This window comes from Triturus cristatus, chromosome 8 (assembly GCF_964204655.1).
Source record: "Triturus cristatus chromosome 8, aTriCri1.1, whole genome shotgun sequence".
NCBI lineage: Eukaryota > Metazoa > Chordata > Amphibia > Caudata > Salamandridae > Triturus > Triturus cristatus.
The window spans coordinates 1,241,930,617-1,241,950,133 of NC_140591.1; the positions used below are offsets into that span (position 1 = coordinate 1,241,930,617).

Here is a 19,517-nt window from a genome sequence, read left to right on the forward strand (position 1 = left end):
CGGAGAAGTGGTAGATGGGGCAACCCTAGGACATTTTAACATGTCCTTCGTACCCATTTGAGGTACAAAAATTACAAATTACTAATGAACTATGATCTCTAACCGGATAACATTGGTCCACATTGAAAATATCTTTTATACTCTTCCACAGCTGACGAGTGATTATATTGCGAACACTTCGCCATTATCATCTATATCAAGACAATTAAGACTCGCTACAACTAAGATAATCCATGTAAGTTTTTGACAAATGATTGTGCGAATGCCACACTTAACACTATTGTTCAAACATTGCCAGAATTGTTTAAATTTATATCCCCCTCAGGCTTAGTGCCATGTTTTTTTCTTCTCCTATTTTCAGAGCCATTCGAATGAGATCGGCTGATCTTCTCTCCATTTGACAAAGGTAAACAAGTCAGTAGCAAGGGTTGCTGGTGTTTTGAGAAGTGGTTGGACGTCCCACTGTTACTTATAAAGGTTTTTGTAATTTTTTAATTCACAGGTCCTGATGAGAGACCCTGAAACTAAGGGGTTTTGAAACGCGTAGACCTTTTGTTGCGACCACAAGAATTTTGAATTGTTGAAAAGAAATAATATTGAGAGTAACTAGTCTAGCAATATTCTCTGTGGTCTCAGAAAAGTATATTGAGTAGTTTATGTTTTTTGAGAAACTGATTGAGATGAATGAATGGTTTGTGGTACCAGTGTGTTTGGAGTGAAGAATCGTTTGGTGTCAAGAATGTTCGAAATGAGTGATTGAATGGTGTGTAATATATTGTTTAAAACATGTCCCATTGATGTGAGGTGTAACCTTTTTTGATTTTTGTAATATGGAAGGTTGATAAAGTATTCTTTCATACAAATAAATTGATGGATTAAGTCGACGAAAAGAGAGGTCTCTGACGCATTTTGTTGTCTCCCAAAATGTGCCCTCATAAGTTGCTTTGAGGTTCAAGAATAGTTGCAGTACTAGCAAATTTGTCGTTAATTCTTTGTTCAAAACCAGACGACGGCACTAAGCAGAGAACAATATAACACTATATCCTTTTGGGGACGGAAACTATAGGAACGAAATAAGGGGGAACCAAGTAACCATGAGCCAATCCTATATTGGTAAATAAGGACAATAGTGAGCAAGGAAAGATAAGAAGGAGGAGGGGTATCTGTATAGCAGCACTGGCGTAAAGAATCATATTATCCCAGGGGAAGCGGAGCGGGATCTTTGGCGTCGCACGTCTTGAATACAATGTTTTGGTACGGGGAGGGGGGTGGTAGGCTTTTGTGTTGTTTTTGTTATGTAAGTACTGTATGTCCGGTACATCTACTTGTATTCTATCCACTGTACTCTATCCTATCTTAACCCTTCTCTCTACACTTCTGCATGCAAGAAAGGAATTGCCATTAAGACCTGGGGGGGAGCACAGAAGAGGGCCCAACAGGGGGAGACACAGTCCGTACCCACCCACTATTCTAAAGGGGGAAGTAGGGATTTTAAACAGAATGCAAGAGAGGTTTTGGGCAAACAGCGAACATCCATGGAATGGAATGAAAAATACATTTGTATAGCACAGCTATCACTCCAAGGAGCATCTTGGCACTTGGTGCCAACCTAGGTGGAACATGTTGGCTAACTGATGTCGTTCAAAGGGTCCTGTACACTTTATACTAGGGCTTTACAGGCGGTGTCTGTAAGGGAGAAAACACAGCTCTTCAGGGCTTTCCTGAAGAGCCTTTCTGTTGAGATTTGCCGAAGCTGTGGTGGCAGTTTGTTCCACGCCCTGGAACCAATGACAGCCAGGGATTTCCCACCCTTATTGGTGAGCCTAAATTTAGGGGTCACTAGTAGGTTTTGATTGAAGGACCTTAGGCTACGCGCAGGCAGATAGCGTCTGAAGCCATTCGACAGATACCTGGGCCCCTGTAAGTGAAAGGCTCTAAAAGTGATAACCAGGATTTTGAATAAGATACGCTTATGTATTGGTAACCAATGAAGTGCATTGAGTGCAGAAGCAGATGACTTCCTAGGCCAGCCAAGGACCAGGCGGGCGGTTGCGTGCTGGACCATCTGCAGTCTGTGGAGCACGGATTTATTTGCTCCTGCATACAGGCTATTGCAGTAGTCCAGTCTAGATGTTATGAGTGCAACCGCTACCGTTTTTCTTGCTGGGAGGGGGAGGAGGTCAAAAAACTTTCGGAGGGTTCTGATGATGTGAAAACAGGTGCCGGCCACGACCACTGCTTGTTGCTTAAATGACAGAGCGTCATCAAACTTACTGCCTAAGTTACGGGCAGAGGAGATGGTAATTGGGGGAGTTTCGGCATCTTCAGGCCACCACTGTTTGGGCGAGAACAGATTTTGTGGACCGAAAGGCAAGATTTCGGTTTTCCCCGAATTACATTTGACGTGGTTGCACTTCATCCACTCGAAAGTAGCAGTGAGGCAGTTTTTGAGGTTTTCTTCAGCTCCAGGCAGCTCTCTGTCCAGCACCAGGATGATCTGTGCATCATCAGCGTATGATATTGTGCTGATCTGATAGGAGGAAATAAGCTCAATCAGGGGGACCATGTATAGATTGAAAAGTACAGGGCTCAGACTAGAGCCCTGAGGGACCCCTGCACTGATAAATTTTTCCTCAGAGCTGAATTCCCCTAGTACAGTGACTTGACGTCTTTGGCCAAGAACATTTTTGAACCATGTCAGCACTACCTCTCTTATCCCCGAGTTAAATAGACGGTCACTCAGGATAGTGTGCAAGACCGTGTCGAAGGCCGCCGACAGATCAAGTAAGATCAGGACGGCCTTCTTCCCTTGGTCCATGGCCGTTCGCAGGGTCTCTGCCGTGAATAGAAGGGCGGATTCGGTTGAGTGTTTGGCCCTGAAGCCAGATTAGTTGGCATGCAGGATGTTATTTTCTTCCAGAAATTTTGTGAGTTGTTTGTTGACAAATGCTTCAGTCAGTTTAAACAACAGAGGGAGCAGCGAAATGGGACGTAGGTTGGAGAGGATAGTCGGATGAGACAGGGGTTTCTTTTGGAGGGGCTTGACGGATGCTAGTTTCCATTCGCTAGGGATTTAAGCCGAGGAGAGTGAGGAATTGATAATGCTGTTGATGATGGGGTTCACCTCGTTAACCAAGGCTTGTAGGAACGAAGGGGGGCAGGGGTCGAAAGGAGATCCGGATTTACTCAATAGAATGGCCTGATGAGACTCCTCTAAGGAGATGGGGTCAAATGCGTTAAAGCAGGGCATATTGGTGTTTTCCTCGATTGACTCCCTCCTTTCAGTTTCTGAGGCGGTCAGTATCGGTTTTGGAAAGTCCTTGACGATGTCTAGGATTTTCTTTTCAAAGTAGTTGGCAATGGAGTTACAGAGGGGCAAGGATGGTGGGATTTCCTGTGAGAGGGCTCTGGGGTTGGTGAAACTATTTACAATCTTAAAGATTTCTTTCTGTCCATTATCAGAAGAGGAAATCGCCTCTAGGTAATAGGCTTTTTTTGCCAGCTTAATTGAAGCATGGTACTGCCTCCGGGCTGCTTTATAGATGTTACAATCGTTGGCCTCATAGTTTCTACGCCACCTTCGTTCCAACGTTCTAACTTCGCCTAATTCCACTTTTAAGGCTTGTGAGAACCATGGGGCACTCTTTTTATTTTTCATACCGCGTGAATTGTTTTTTGAGCTCGTTGGATCTGAGGGCTTACTAAGTGACATGATCCATTCACAGAACAGCTGGTTGTCTGTCGAGGTGTGGCCAGTTAGTGTGGGTTTGCTCTTTATTGCTTTCCCTAAGAGATCTGGCTGGATAAGTGATATTTTCCAGTCAGGTTTGGAACTCCTGGTTATTTTCCTAGTGGTTTTCCTTGGAGCATTGTTTCCCAGTGACAGGTCAAATGGGACAAATTTATGATCTGACCAGGTTTGGATGCTAGGGGGTTTGATCGTCAAAGCGTCTGAGTTGGAGCAAATACAGTCTAGTATGTGGCCTGCGGTATGAGTAGGTTCCTGCGTCATCAGTTTAAGGCCGAGGACGCTGAATATGTCCATGAAACAGGCTACCCCTGGTCCTTCCGGGGAGTCTAGATGGAGATTCAGATCCATTCCATTCCAAGAGACCAGGCTATCTTTAGACGATGCCGAACGAATTAGAGAGAGATGGATCGGACAGATGGCCTGTTTTCCATCCACAGGGAAAAAGCGGGGAGTGATTACCCTGATAAACAAGAACTCCAAGGTAATAATAGATGAACAACAATGCGATGAAGAGGGGAGGATACTTGTGACGCATCTGAAAAGGGGGGAAGAAAGTATACATGTAGTAAACATCTATGGCCCCAACGCCGACGACTCCGAATTTTGTGAGGGCATCTCGAAAAGACTGGAAGCATTTCCACAAAATGACCTAACAGTGATGGCAGGCGACTTCAACATAGCATTAGATTACACTCTTGACAGACAATCACAGTGCCACTCACTCCCCCCAAGTGCTCACAATACACTAAAAAAAGTATGTACCAGGTTCAACCTTAAAGACCCTTGGTGACTACAACACCCTGACACCAGAGATTACACCATTTACTCCAACCAACACAACTCAAACAGCAGGATAGATTACATACTAATCTCAGGAACACACACCCACTTAATATAACACACTGACATTGCGACAAGAACCGTCTCGGACCACTCCTGCATCAGTATATTGCTGTGCGGGCGACCCAATGAAGACCACCCACGTAGATGGAGATTCAATAGTGACGTCTTGTCAGACCAGACCAACAAAGATAAAATAGAAGAAGCCATTAAGGAATACATCAGGTTTAATGACACTCCAGGCACGGATCCTAAGACCATGTGGGACGCACTAAAGGCCACAATCAGGGGCACAATTATAGATATTAAAGCCAAAATTAACAGAAATGCGAAAGCAGAGCTAGACCAACTAGAAAAAGACATAAAAAGATTAGAGGCAATTCATATCACAGATTCAGAGAACGCCTGCGCGCGGACCGAACTCACAAAGAAAAAATACGAATACAACAGAATCTTGAGCGAAAGGGCCGGAATGTGGATAAACAAGTTGTTGTAGTTTCTCCCACTTGGTACAGGCCATGCACCCCCACCCCCATGAGGACATTGGTACAGTCGTGGAATGTTGGGAGGAAGGCCACCTTAGAATGTTGATGTGGGTGCCTTCATTGTACTTTGACATGCCTGCATGACCTACAAGCTGAGGATGCTGTTATGTTATAACTGAATAAAGAGTTTAACTACTTCACCTGCGTGACTCTCCTCTCTACACAAGTATAAAGCAATCAACCTCTGAGAGGCCAACAAAGCAGGGAAGTTCCTGGCCTCTTACATGAAACACAGACAAAGACAGCATACCATCTCATCAATCACAGTCTCGCAAAACATCACACACACAAGAAACAAGGAGATCCTACGAACATTTAGTGAGTTCTATCAAGATCTCTACAAAAAAGACCAATCTCTGGACGAAGGTGGTTGCACCAAGTACCTAGACAGACTAAACCTCCCGAAGATAACGTCCGAGGAAGGACACACTTTGGGACGGGAGAGAAGTTCAACAGAAATCGATATGGCAGTGAAGTCTCTTAAAGATAACAGAGCACCCGGGCCAGACGGTTACACAGCCACCTTTTATAAGACATTCTTAACTCACCTGCAACCAATTATGAAAAATGTATTTAGCCACTGCGAGGGGGCGTGGATGGTCTCACAAACCATGTCTGAAGCAAATATAATAGTTATCCCAAAAGAAGGCAAAAACACTCAGCTGCCCCAAAACTACAGGCCCAATTCTCTAATAAACGTTGATTGCAAAGTATACGCCAAAATCCTGGCAACAAGGCTTAACAAGGTTCTACCACAGCTGATAAGTAACGCACAGGTAGGATTCCTTAAGACACGCATGTCACATGACAACACCAGACTCCTGTGTCATATACTCGAAAGGGCCGCCAAGACTGGCAAACCAGCGGTGACCATCACACTAGACGCCAAGAAAGCATTTGATAGGGTGTCATGGTATTTCCTGGAGCAGTGCATGCGGACATACAACTTGGGGGACTCATTCACACGGAAAGTTATGGCACTATACAAAAAACCCAGAGCTCGAATTGTAGTGAATGGGGCGGCCTCAGAACCCTTCACCCTGCAGCGAGGGACAAAGCAGGGTTGCCTCCTGTCCCCCTCGCTGTCACTACTGGCCCTAGAACCACTGATCAGGGATATCGGGGCCAATGAGGAGATGAAGGGGGTCACCATTAATGAGGTAACAGTCAAACTAGCCGCGTACGCGGATGACATTCTCATTGTCACAGAAAGCCCGAAATCCTCCATCACGGCCCTCATGGAGACCATAGATAAGCACTCAACCTTCTCTGGATATAAGCTGAATAAGGACAAGTCAGAATGTAAACCACTTAACATCTACACCACTAGAGAGATACTGGGGGCTTCGGGCCTTGCCTGGCAAACCAGTTTCATTAAATACCTAGGTATGCACTTCGGGAATGACCTCAAAAGCACACTTGAACAAAACGAAAAACTAATGACGCTGTTGGAAGGTTGGTCACCCAAATTCATAACATGGTAGGGGAGGATAGAGACAGTGACGATGAGGATCACCCCAATGGTCAACTCCCTGTCAAATATGCTCCCTCTAATACTCTCAGACTATTTCCATCGCAAAATAGACAAGATGCTAAATAATTTCATCTGGCGAGACAAAAAAGCGAGGATAAGCCTTAAAAAATTAAGACTACACAAAAAACTGGGGGGCTTAAACCTGGCGGACTTCAAAATTTTCCAAACTACATTTTTAGCGAAACAGGGGAGCTACTGGATCCTGCCCAGCCAGGACTACACACCGGTCTGACTTAGACTTGAGAGAGCCATACTAAACAACCTTGAACCATTAGCTCTCCTAACAGCTAATAAACAGATACAAGCAGCAAACCCAATACTCAAAAACACAAGAAATGCCCTACTGAAAGTAGATCAAAGAATGGAACACAGCATAAAAAACTCAAGGTGGGAATCACTGTGAGCAAACGCAAGGATAAAATACAGAGGTAAACCGCTATCTATGGACTCATGGAAAAAAATAGGAATCTCCCACCCTGTCCAGCTTGAAGAGGGAGAAAGCCCCTCCACTTTCAGCATGCTAAAAAACAAACATAACTTACCAGACATAGAACTGTACAACTTCCTTCAAATCAAAACAGCCCTGACCAAAGCGAAACTCTCTAATCTCAAGCCCTCAATCATCCAATACATGACTAACCTCAACAGAATTGGCCACCAGGTATCACACCTTTACAGACTACTACGACCCAGCTCAACCAAACTCAATGAAAAGACACTCACTTACTGGGAGTCTCAACTCGAAGTCACACTCAGCGAGAAAGAGATCCAGATGCTATGGACCTCCCCTACACAAAACAAAATATCCCCAGTTCTAGCTCAGACAAAGTTCTGGATATTACACAAAATCTACTGGACCCCGGGCTCGACTGGCGACACTGGGCCTGAAGGACAATGATCAGTGCTGGAATTGCAATAACGAAAAGGGGGACCTGGCACACCTTATGTATCACTGTCCCAAAGTCAAAATATTCTGGGAGAAGATCTTCGCTTTCTTAAACAAAATGTTAGGTTGCACTCTAAAAACTGAATTTGCCACCCTAGTAACTGCTTTTATGATGACAGAGGTAGACTCACAACAGGACAGAGACCTACTGGATCTCATTCTAACAGCGGGAGTCAAAATGATACTCACTAAAATGAAAGACACCTCCAAGGCAACGTTCAAGGGATGGCTCAATTGGGTGACGGCCAGGGCGGTCAACCTCAAATCTGGGTGACCGGGTTCGAGCCTCGGCAAGGACGCTCGATATCCTGTGATTCTGGGCAAAATCACGTAATATCCCCGTACCTAACAAAATGAATGTATCCTTATGTAATACAACTGGTGCTCATGTAAAGCACTCTGATACCGGATACCTTCAGGTCAAGTTCGCGCTATATTAAAACTCTGAAGAAAAAAATAATCTCCTTTTTAGGGTGGGAGGCAGATGACCAAAAATATTTCTAATTATAATCAGGCCATATTTCTGTTTTCATTATTTATCATGCGAGTCCACTCTCAAGCAACTATGCATGTCTCGAAGGAGTAGGGACCAGTAGTTTTCAATAAACTAGTATTGTATTCTTACAGGCAGTGTCAAAGATCTTTTGACACTTCACTGTGGCCATGCGGACTCTCATTCCCTAGTTAAGTAACGGAACCCTACCAAGATGACTCTACACAAAATTAATATCCCTCCAGTCTAGTATAGCTCTCCTCTGCAGTTTGCTCTAGTTCCAACAGGACCACAGCACGGGGCTCACCCTAAACCTAAAATATACCTCAGTACCCCAAAGCGGCATTCACTAGGCCCTCAATTTTCTGTACGTTTACAAGCAAGGGTGGCAATCTGAAGCCACTACGGGTGTACACAAACTGCCATTTAAAGTTTTGAAAATTTGATGTAGAAGGCAGGACTCAGGAGAATAACGAACAAGTTACTTACCTTGGGTAACTATACATATATTAGTTGTAGATTCCTTACTTAGAATTACTCCCAGGCGTCAAACTGGATCTGGAGCAATTTTTCGCAGCAGTACCCCCGCGCGTCGATAGGTGGTAGACTCTGCGTTCCTCGTTGTGGTCACTGGGATGATGTCGCAGTATCTACTTAGACTCAGTCTTCGCACACGGACCTCAGGTCTTTACACGACATTCCACGCCAGAAACGCAGAACCATGCATGACACTGACCACTAGTGCACCAAACTAGGGCCCTGAAAGGAATTCCTTAATCCAAGAAGTAAGTTTGCAGAACGGGGAGGATGAGTGGGGCGGTAAGGAATCTAACTAATACATGTCTCTTAAAGATATATCGTTACCGAAGGTAAGTAACTTGTTCATCTGAAAGAGACTATTAGTTATAGAATCATTACCTTAGAATAGATACCCCAGCAATACCAACCTCGGACATGAGCCTGCGAACCAAGTTCACACCAGGAAGTCCTGGAGAACAGAACTGCCAAAGAAACCGTCTCTCTGGAATTGAGAGTCCAGGCAGTATTGTTTGGTGAACGTGGGCGGAGATGCCCAAGTGGCTGCCTGGCAGATATCATAAAGGGGAACTCCATGTTCCAAAGCAGTAGTGGCTGCCATCGCCCTGGTGGAATGGACGCGTAATCCTACTGGAGGCTCCTTCTTTGCCAAAGAGCATCACGTTTTAATGCAAAGAAAGACCCACCAAGAAATGGTCCATTTTTGCACGGCCCGACCTTTCTTGGCACCCACATAGCCAACAAAGAGTTGGTCATCCACCTGGAATTATCTTGTGCGATCCAGATAGAAAGATAGCGCACGCTTTGGATCCAGACGGTGGAGCTTCTCTTCCTCTTTTGAAGGATGCGGTGGCAGAAAGAAGGTGGGCAAAGAGATGGTTTGACCAATGTAGAAAGAAGTACCCATTTTGGGAAGAAAAGAAGGTCTAGTTCTTAGGACAACCTTGTCCAGATGAACAGCAAGAAAAGAAAGCTTAGAGGACAGAGCCTGAAGCTGGAGCCCGAGCAGAGGTGATGGCCACTAGGAAAGCAGTCTTTAAAGTTAAAAGTCTGAGAGGACAGTTAAGTAGTGGCTCGAAAGGAGCACATATAAGGGATGTCAGAACTAAGTTCAAGTCCCACTGAGTCATTATGAAAGGAATAGGAGGAAATAGGTGAGTAATGCCCTTAAGAAATCTATTTACAATGGGGGACTTGAAAAGAGAAGGCTGATCAGGCAACCGAAGAAAAGCTGAGATGGCTGAAAGATAGCCCTTAACTGTGCCCAGAGCAGAGCCTTGCTGGGCCAAAGAAAGGAGGAACAAAAGAACTTCAAAAAGAGGGGCAGAGAGGGGATCCACACTCTTTGCTGTGCACCATGCCACAAATTTGTTCCATCTACAGGAGTATACCGTGTTAGTGGAGGGACGCCTGGCTGCCAAGATAACACTGCAGACTTTGGGAGGAAAGTCAAAAGCTGCCAGCTGTCGCAGGTCAATCTCCACACAAGGAGGTGGAGGCTGGACAAGTTCGGGTGAAGATCGTCCCCTGCTGCAGCGATAGAAGATCCTCGCGAAGAGGCAGTCGGATTGGAGGATCGATGGCCAGATGTAACAGCTCGGGATACCAGACTCTTGGTGCCCAATCCGGAGCAACAAGAATGACTTGGGCCCGGTCACGTTTGATCTTCTTCAGCACTCTCGGCAGAAGTGGTATAGGCGGAAAGGCGTGTAGAAGACCGCAACTCCACTCTTGACGAAAAGAGTCGCCGAGCGAGTGCCACCTGGGAAATTCCAACTTGCAGAACTGCTGACATTGTGCGTTCTCTTTGGTGGCTAATAGATCTAACCAAGGCTCTCCCCACTGCTGAAAGCGACCTTGCACCACCTCAGAGTGAAGATGCCATTTGTGATCCACCATGCACCTGCAGCTGAGTTCGCCCACCTCGGCGTTCAGTGAACCTTCCAGGTGCTAAACCACCAGGGATATGCCCTGATGTTCCAGCCATGTCCAGAAGCAAAGGGCCTCTTGACATGGGGTCCACGACCCTACCCCGCCCTGTTTGTTGCAGTACCACATGGCGGTGGTGTTGTCCATGAACACCTGCACTACTCTTCCCCAGACAGAGAGAAGGAATGCCTTCAGTGCAAGATGAATCGCTAGGAGCTCCAGAAGGTTAATGTGGAGCCTGGACTCCGCCGCAGACCAGAAGCCTCTGATCTCCGCCTCTCCCATGTGGCCACCCCATCCCAGAAGTGATGCATCTGGGGAAGGGAGAGGGATGTGCTGTTGACCAAATGTTGGTTCGTTAGCCACCACTGCAGTTGGTGTGCACTGCCCTCCGAGATCTGGCACAATTGAAAAGATTCCCCTGATCCTGTGCCCACTGGAACTTCAGGTCCCACTGCAGAGCTCCCATATGTCACCTGGCACGATCCACCAGCAGGATGCAGGAGGCCATGAGGTCCAGCAGTCTCAGGGTCAGTCTGACCGAAACCCGGGATAGAGGCTGAAAGATCTGAATCATAGCCCGAATATCCCGGACTCGCTGCTCGTGATGATAGGCCCGAAACTGCGTTGTGTCCCAAACCGCTCCCATGAAGAGGAGCTTCTGAGAGGGAGTCATGTGTGACATCAGCACATTGATAGAGAACACCAGCGAATGCAGGAGGTCCGCCGTAGTCGGGAGGTGGGAGAGGACAGCCTGGGGCGAGCCCGCCTTCAACAGCCGGTCGTCGAGATAAGGGAAGACTGGAACCACTGATCTGCGCAGATGAGCTGCAACCACGCCATCACTTTCGTGAACACCCGAGGGGCGCTGGTAAAACCAAAGGAGAGCACGGTGAACTGAAAATGCACATGGCCTACCATGAACCGTAGGTAACGCTTTAGGGCTGGCAGGACGGGGATGTGGAAATAGGCGTCCTACAAGTCTAACGCTACCATCCAGTCTCCTGGGTCGAGGGCAGACAGAGCCTGAGCCACAGTCAACATCTTGAACTTCTGCTTCCGGAAGAAGCCGTTGACGTCCTTGAGGTCCAAGATTGGACGCAGGCCCTTGTCCTTCTTGGGTACTAGAAAGTAGTGGGAATAGCAAACACGACCTACTTCTGGCACAAGGACGCGCTCGATAGCTCCCTTGGCCAAGAGAGCTGCAACTTCCTGGCGGAGAAGGTCAAGTGATCCTCCGACATGCGATGGAATTGAGGTGGCGTAGATGGAGGGGTAATCTCGAAGGGGAGGGAGTATTCCCGTCGGACTATCTGCAAAACCCACCTGTCCGACGTGATGTTTTGCCAGTGGAGGAGGTGATGGTAAATCCTGCCACCCACTGACGATTGATGGGCCTGAAAGGCCGGACTAGGAGGGTTTGGAGGCTGCTGTAGAGGGGGCTCTGGTGGACTGGCCCACATGCTGGCCCCCTGACCCTTGGCGGTGGGATCTACGGCCCCAGCCGCGCAGAGGCTGGACAGCTTGCGCAGGCCTGTGGCTCTGGGTGGAACGTGGCGGGGCACCCCTTCCGTAGCCACGAAAGGGGTGAAAAGCAGACTGCGCTGGGCAGGAGGTGGAAGCGAGGCCTAAGGATCTGCCCTTGTCGCTAAACAGGCAACGGCCATCAAATGGCATGTCCAAAAGTGTTGCTTGGACATCACCCGAGAAGCCAATGGACCTCAACCAGGCATAGCGTCTCAGTGCTACCAACGTGGAAAACGTCCTGCCCAGTGAGTCGGCAGTGTCCCGCCCACACCGGATGGCAAACTTTGCTGCGTCTCTCCCTTCGGCAAGAGCACGGGAGAGCACGGCCTGGGCCTTGTCCGGGCACTGGGGCAGCACCTGCGCAACAGTGTCCCACCCCGAGTGGGAGTAACGGCCCAATAGACATGCGGTGTTCACCGACCGCAGTCCCAAGCTGGAGGAAGAAAACAGCTTCGTCCCAAGTTGGCCCAGCTTCTTTGATTCCCTATCAGGTGGTGTGTTAGGGAAGGCACATTTGGACGTGGAGGCTTGGACTACCAAGCTCTCTGGGGTAGGATGGGAAGAGAGGAAAATGGGGTCGCCCGGGGCCAGGCGGTGGTGTCAGGCAATCATCCTGTCCACAGCAGCCCCTGTGTTGGGCCTGGACCAAGTGCCCAAAAGGATGTCCGGTAAGGGCCTCACTGAACGGCAGCAGGGGCTCCGAAGAGGCAGCTGCTGGTTGAAGCACCTCGGTCAGGAGGTTAGTCCTGACCGCCACTGTAGGAAGCTCGAGGTTTAGGGCCTCGGCTGCCCTACCCAACACCACTGCATAAGACGCACCCTACTCCGTAGCCACGGTAGGGGGGGAAAGCATGCCAAGGTCTGGGGAGGTATCCACACCACTGGCGTCACCCAACTCCTCTCTCCAGTCCGGTACCTCTAACTGGTCTGCAAGAGGGTCCACAGACTCCACCCAGTCCTCCTCACCTTTCCTGGTAGCCACTCAGGGTGGTAGGACGTATCAGGGGAGAACAGGGGTACAAAAGTACCGGTCGGCGACGGTCCAGACATCGGTCCGGCTATGTGTCCTCAATGAGGGGGAGGCCGGGGCTAACGCCAGCTGGGGACACAATCGGTGTCAGAGGCGACGGAGTTGTCGTCACTGGATTCGGCGCCAGAGAAGGTGTCATGAGCGCGGAAGCCGCCGGCATCGAAGGCCTAGAGCCCCCAACCGAGTCCGCAGGGCCCAAGGGTGCGCCGGCGGAGTTCGGCTGCCCGAAGATGGAGAACAAGGCTTTGTAAAAGCTTTGAAGCTGGGCAGGGGTCGCTTCGGCTCCCGGAAAGAGAGGGAAGGCCCAACAGGCTACGCGGGCGGAGCCAGACGACTACCTTCTGCTTCCCACGTCGCGTCGGCCGATGGACAGGGATAATGCGAAGAGCGATAATGCTTATTCGCCTTCTTTTTGTGCTTCTTCTTACCCGAAGATGAAGACTTCGATAATGAGTGGTGGTGGTGGCTTCGCGACCGGTTCCGCAACCTCCCTCTCGACCGGGACCTCAACCGGCACGGACCGGACTGCTGGGCCCCGAGAAGCTTTAGGGACCGTTCCCACAAAGACTTCGGGTTCATGGCACTGCAGTCGGGACACGACTTTGGGTTGTGGTCGCACTCCAGGCACCAAAGGCACACGAGGTGCGGGTCCGTGACCGACATCAATTTGTGACAGGAGTCACAAGCCTTGAAGCCGGTACAACGTGACATCCCTCGGCTCACCTGGACTCAAAAACAGTGTCGACAAAAGTTGCAAAAACGGATTCAAAAAGTGACTCGAGGTACTGCCCTCTCCGGATCTGCGCTCGCTGGCGCAGAAAAAAAGAAACGACATCAGCACGCGAGGGCGGCTTCTAAGTAGATACCATAACGTCATACCGGCGACCACAATGCAGACGACAAACGCGGAGTCGACCGATGCCACCTATCGATGCGTAGGGGTACTGCTACGAAAAAAAATCTCAAGATCCAGTCTGACGCCTGGGGGTAATTCTGAGGTAAGGAATCTATAACTAATAGTCTCTTTCAGATATGACAGTCTGCTGAAGTGATTTAGGGGTCTGGAAAAACACTATGGGGTCTTCCACCATCAACAAGTAGTTCTGAGCTCTACACATATCTGTACCCGCAGAGTGGACAGGGGTCCGCTAACACCCTCTATGTTCCATCACTTCTCTAAACAATTTCACTTTTTAATTCCTAGAATACTAGCATCAGTAACCCCTGAATTCAGAACACGTGAGACCCTAATCAGATTACGGCTCGATTCTGTAAAATCTTTCTTTTTATCTTGGCAAAGTCCATCATTACAGTTCACCAAAACAATAAAAGCGCATCTACGCGTACACTATCATAAAAACACAAACATTCTTCATTTGACTCTTACCTCCATTCGAAGTCCTATAAATGGCATATTTGTGTCACACATGGCTACAAAGTGAGCAAGGACTTTATTGAAGGCACACATTTCTCCAGACCGTTTTGGTTTCTTGGGCTCTACTGGACCTTGATCCCCAGAAATCTAGAATGAATACAAAATGATTTTGCACGTCATTTGCACAAAAATAATACGCAAGGACACAAAAACCCTTGGAAGGAAGCAAGTTAGAAAACATGGCAAGAATGAAGAACAGTATTTTCACTTAATTGTGAATGAAGGGTTTCTACCAGAAATAATGTAGATAGTATTTTGATGGTACATTAAATTAAGTCATTAGAGGCAGATGACTTACATTGGTGTAGCAATGGATAAGTAGACAATACAATAAAATGTCAATAGGAGTAATAATTCTAGAATGTGGATGCTAAAAAGTATGCTGTTTATCTAAAGAGTGGGGAAGGGGAGAAGAGTGAGAGGAGGCTGGGGTATATGTGAGCTGGCTATCAAGTTTATTGGTGCACTAAGAGAGCAGACATGAAAGAGGGAAATATGGTTTTGGCTCAAAGTTCGCTTAAGAGAACGTTCCAGGGAAAACATGCCAGAAGTTAAGAGGACCTGAACTTCAGTGGCATGCAGGGATGTTTTGAAAGGGAAAGGGTTGGAAGGTTGGGGTTTGGCAGTGCTCACTTTGAGACTTGTCAGGAAATGTTCTGATGCATTACCTCGAAGATAATGATGAAGAGCTTCATAAACTCCTTATTGGAATGGGTAGCTACCAGACAAAGAGGGAAAGGTGGGAATTTTTAAGTTGAGGATGAAAGCAGTAAAGTTACCAAAGTTCATTTTTTTTGTAGATAGGGAAGGCATTGGCTAGGATGCTAGCAGAGGACTAGAGTATGCTCATGGCTAGAGTATTCATTACACATCTGGCGGTGTGAAGGGGAGGCACGAGTGGTTCTTTCAAATGTTAAATAGCAGAACCTGGCAGAAGAGAATGTGACAAAGAATATCAGCTGCAAATGAACTGTACTGTGATTTCCGGCAGACTGAGAAGGTGAGGGTAATTTAGGGGAGAAGGAGACTGGTTTGGGCATGGTTATGGTTTTACTGCATAGCAGGAAATAAATCAATTGTGTCAAAGAGGAGTTGGGCATGAGGGGAGAGACAACGAGGCAACGTCAAGAGGTTGGGAGGCAGTGCAAAATACTGAATTCAAGGTGAGAGGTGACCAATAGGAAGAGATGATGCATTGTGTGGTAGGAGAAGCTGTGGGTGATCATGACTCAAAAGTGAGGTACTACAAAGGGAGAAAAGGACAGGACGCAGCTTTGATCTTAGAATGACATTAGGGGAATAGTACAACAATTCTATAGGTACAAGGCTCGCAGCACACACACGCGCATGTGCGCACACATGTGTTCACACACACACACCCTGCCCCCCCCCCCCTCCCCAATAGAATTCTATTGAAAGGTCAACGGTCCAGAAAGATGAAGAGAGAGGTGAGGTGACTGTAGTAGGATGTGATGAGGAAATTGGACATTTGCACAGAGAGTAGGCTTAGTAGAGTCTGAATGGTGGATATCAGATTGCAATGAGTAGGTTATATAGTAGAGAAAGGGAAAGCCAGCTGAGCACTATAAATCCCGATTTCAAGCTAGGCGGATTTATTTGTGGAGAATTTGGTCACTGAAAATATAGTTAGGGGGTGATATCTCACACATATATTACGACTTAAACCTACAGGAATGGGACAAAAAGGCTGGGTTGCACTGCAGGCCATTCCCAGCACTATTTAACAGGGTGGATTTTTCAGTCATTTATATTGGAGGGGAAATGAATTCCACACAGAAATTCTGCTCTGCTCAACTAGATAGAGGGACCTACGTGGCTAAATGTTTTATAGAAGGGACTTGACACACAAGACAACAGTTGAACAGAGAAGAGGTCACCAAACAATCATTTGAGCAGTGGGATTCCTGTGGCTGATTGAAGCACAGTGGATAGATGCCAAAGAGATGCCAGTGAGTGAAGAACTTGACAAGTTAAGAATGTACACTAGAGAAGAGTGGAAGGGTCTTGACAATTTCAAGAGGAAAAAGCACAGGAGAGATTGGCAAACTATATAAATATCATGTATAAGACCAGGCTTGCTAAGTAAGTAAGAATAAGGAGGTCAAAGGGGCAGAGTAGTAGGAGTGACTGGGGAATATGGGTAAGGGTAAAGTATGAGGGCCAAGGAGGGAGCTTAACGAGGGTTGTCTCTGAGACAAGCACTGGGAGAGAAGCTGGATTCAGCCGATTAGATTGTGTTAACAGGTAAACGTTGGTGAGTTAATTGCAGTTGTGTGCTTATTGAAGGTCAAATTGTGGTTGCTAAAAGTCTGGGGTTGGAGAGGAGCCTTACTCCACATCCAGGGTTTGAGAGAGTGGATGATTAGTGTGATTCAGAGTTATGGGTGACTGAGGGCAGTGTTGAAGCAAAGTGTAAAGGGCAGTGCTTGCCAAAGACTAGATTACAGCCTTGAATGTGTTGTCAGAGGTAGTTTTGTGAAGTTTTTATTTTTAAGTGGGCAAGACAATTAAAAGATACAGTCAGAGAAGAATGTATTTTTAGTGACTGGAATTACACATGGTAGCTCGTAGAGTAACATGGTCCATACCTTCAATTATCAGTACAATAATATGCTAAAATCTGTCAACATATTCAATTCAACTTAATAAATAGTTCACGACGTTTTGCAGAGTCATTAAACACAAACCATATAAATTTAAAAATTACGTTGAGTCAACAAAAAACAGGCTATAACTCATTCGACAGCTTTTGTTTTCTCAACTGCTATAGAAAAATAGCTTGGACACTTTGCACAGGACTCCAAAAACATTAGTAGAATGCAGATAGTCCTAATCAACTTCGCCTAATAGAATGTATCCTTTAAGAAATGGCTGACACACTTGTGCCAAATCCAAGTGGTCAGATCGAAGAAGTGGCACAAAAACTTATCATGAGGCACAAATTCTACTTGGGAATTTCAGAGGATACATGAATGACTAGCTCCAAAGCCCTTACGATTTCAATTTCCTATTACATCAAGAATAGGCAGATAATCCATATGATAAAGGGAGTAAAATCTTTGCAATTCAGGCTGCATCTGAAAAAGACAATAATCATATAATGTCCAAGACCAATAACAGACAAAAAAAACAAGAGAAGGAAACTTGTCAAACCATGTAGTTTGTCCTCATCTGCAGACCAAAGATAAACCGAATTTGTCATACTGCCTTTTGAATCTGCCTTCGTCATTCAAGTGGTTCCAGGTATTATAGGCATAAACCCAACCCGTAGGCTTTGCATCCTGAGTAGTTTTCTTGTGAAATTTCCTGTATAAAGTTAGCAATCTATCCGGTTTAGCTGTTTTGATGTCAAATAGTAACCTTCTGTTGGATAGTAAAAAAAACCTGGTCATGAGTGACTCAACAACAAATTTGAGATAAAAAAAGCGGGCATAGCTTTCCTCACTCCTAGTGTTTCTGTGTTGAGGAAGCCTTGCAAGTAACTATGTCATATTATATAGTACAAACCGAGCCATGCACAGCTCAAAGACATACTAAATATGAGATTGGAGGAGTAGCTTTCTAAGAGTGAAAATAGACTGTTACTACATTATGATGTAGTATCTTTGAAGAGGTGCGTTGTCAGCTTTTCCCCTAAAAGTGCATGGCAGTCCTAATAGCTAAGTGAATGTTGTTCTGATCCTTGGCGTGAAGGCGGAAAAAGGCAGGTTCAACTGCTTTTCCTTGTTTGCACTTCTTTGTGACCAATTTGGCAATTTCCATAAATATTCCGCTCTCAATCCTACCATCTACAGAATGTGCACACATAAGCATGGTCTAAGCCAACACATTTGACTTTGTAATAAACCACTGTTCATTGTAAGTGGGATGGACCAGGGAAGATTGGATTTTGTTGTTAATAGGAACTTGAAACCAGGGGAAACAAGGGTGACTAATAGGTCATACAGGGAGCTGTGAGAAGCTTGCAACCACAATGACCAGAACAGTCACTTATAGAAAACATGCATTTTCTACCAAAGCAGCCATGCTATGGAACTATCTTTGCCTGAGTTTGCAGATGTCGGTTGAAAACGAATAGTTTCTTACCTGTCCGTGTCGTTTTGCAGCTTGAAGAATTTTCTGGATTCACATGCTGTGCATTATTCCACCATCTAGTGGTTGGGTCCGGAATTGTTTTAGTTCTTTTTTTTTTTGTATGGTGGGCATCGTCATACCACCATTTGGTGTCCTCCTGTGAGGTCGACGTGCTTCTTCTGGAAGCTTCCACCTTAGGTCGCCATCTTCGAATTCTTTTTTTTTTTCTTCCTCCTGTCTCATCTTTCTAGTTCACTAGTGAATCCAGAAAATTCTTTAAGCTGCAAAACTACACCGACAGGTAAGAAACTATACGTTTTGCAGTGTGAATCTATTCTGGATTCACATGCTGTGCATAGATTTTGTAGCGGTTTGCTAGTCTTGTGGTGGCTGGGTGGAAGATGAGTGCTGGTTAGTAAATATTTGTTTTAATACCTTTTGTCTTACTTGTGGTTCTTTATTCATCTGAATGTCCACACAATAATGTTTTGTGAACATGTGCACTGAAGACCATGTTGCAGCCAAGCAAATGTCTTGAATCGGAGTATTTGCTAGAAATGCAACTGTTGCTCCTTTCTTCCTTGTTGAGGGAGCCCTTGGTGCTCCTTGTAAAGTCTGTCCTGCTTGTTTGTGGCATAATTGTATGGCTTGAGCAATCCATTTTGCGATGTGTTCTTGGTAACAGGTCGTTCTAGGAAGCTTTTAGCAAAAGATACAATTAATGGTTTTGTTTTCTTGCATTTCTTTATCTTTTCAATGGAATACATTACTGCTCTTCTAGCTTTAAGAGTGTGCAAAGCTTTTTCTGCTTGTCTTTTTAGATTTTGGAAGAATCTTGGAATCTGTATAGTTTGG

The 19,517-nt window shown here is 46.2% G+C and overlaps 1 protein-coding gene across 2 annotated transcripts in view; it reads right to left on the minus strand.

Moving 5' to 3' along the window:
- Window positions 1–19,517, minus strand: part of MED14 (mediator complex subunit 14) — a 1,045,467-nt gene that overhangs the window by 616,805 nt on the left and 409,145 nt on the right. For both annotated transcript variants that reach the window (XM_085622933.1, XM_085622932.1), the window contains exon 15: window positions 14,520–14,654. In XM_085622933.1, the coding sequence (XP_085479059.1) occupies window positions 14,520–14,654 (135 nt within the window). The remainder of the gene's footprint in view (window positions 1–14,519; window positions 14,655–19,517) is intronic.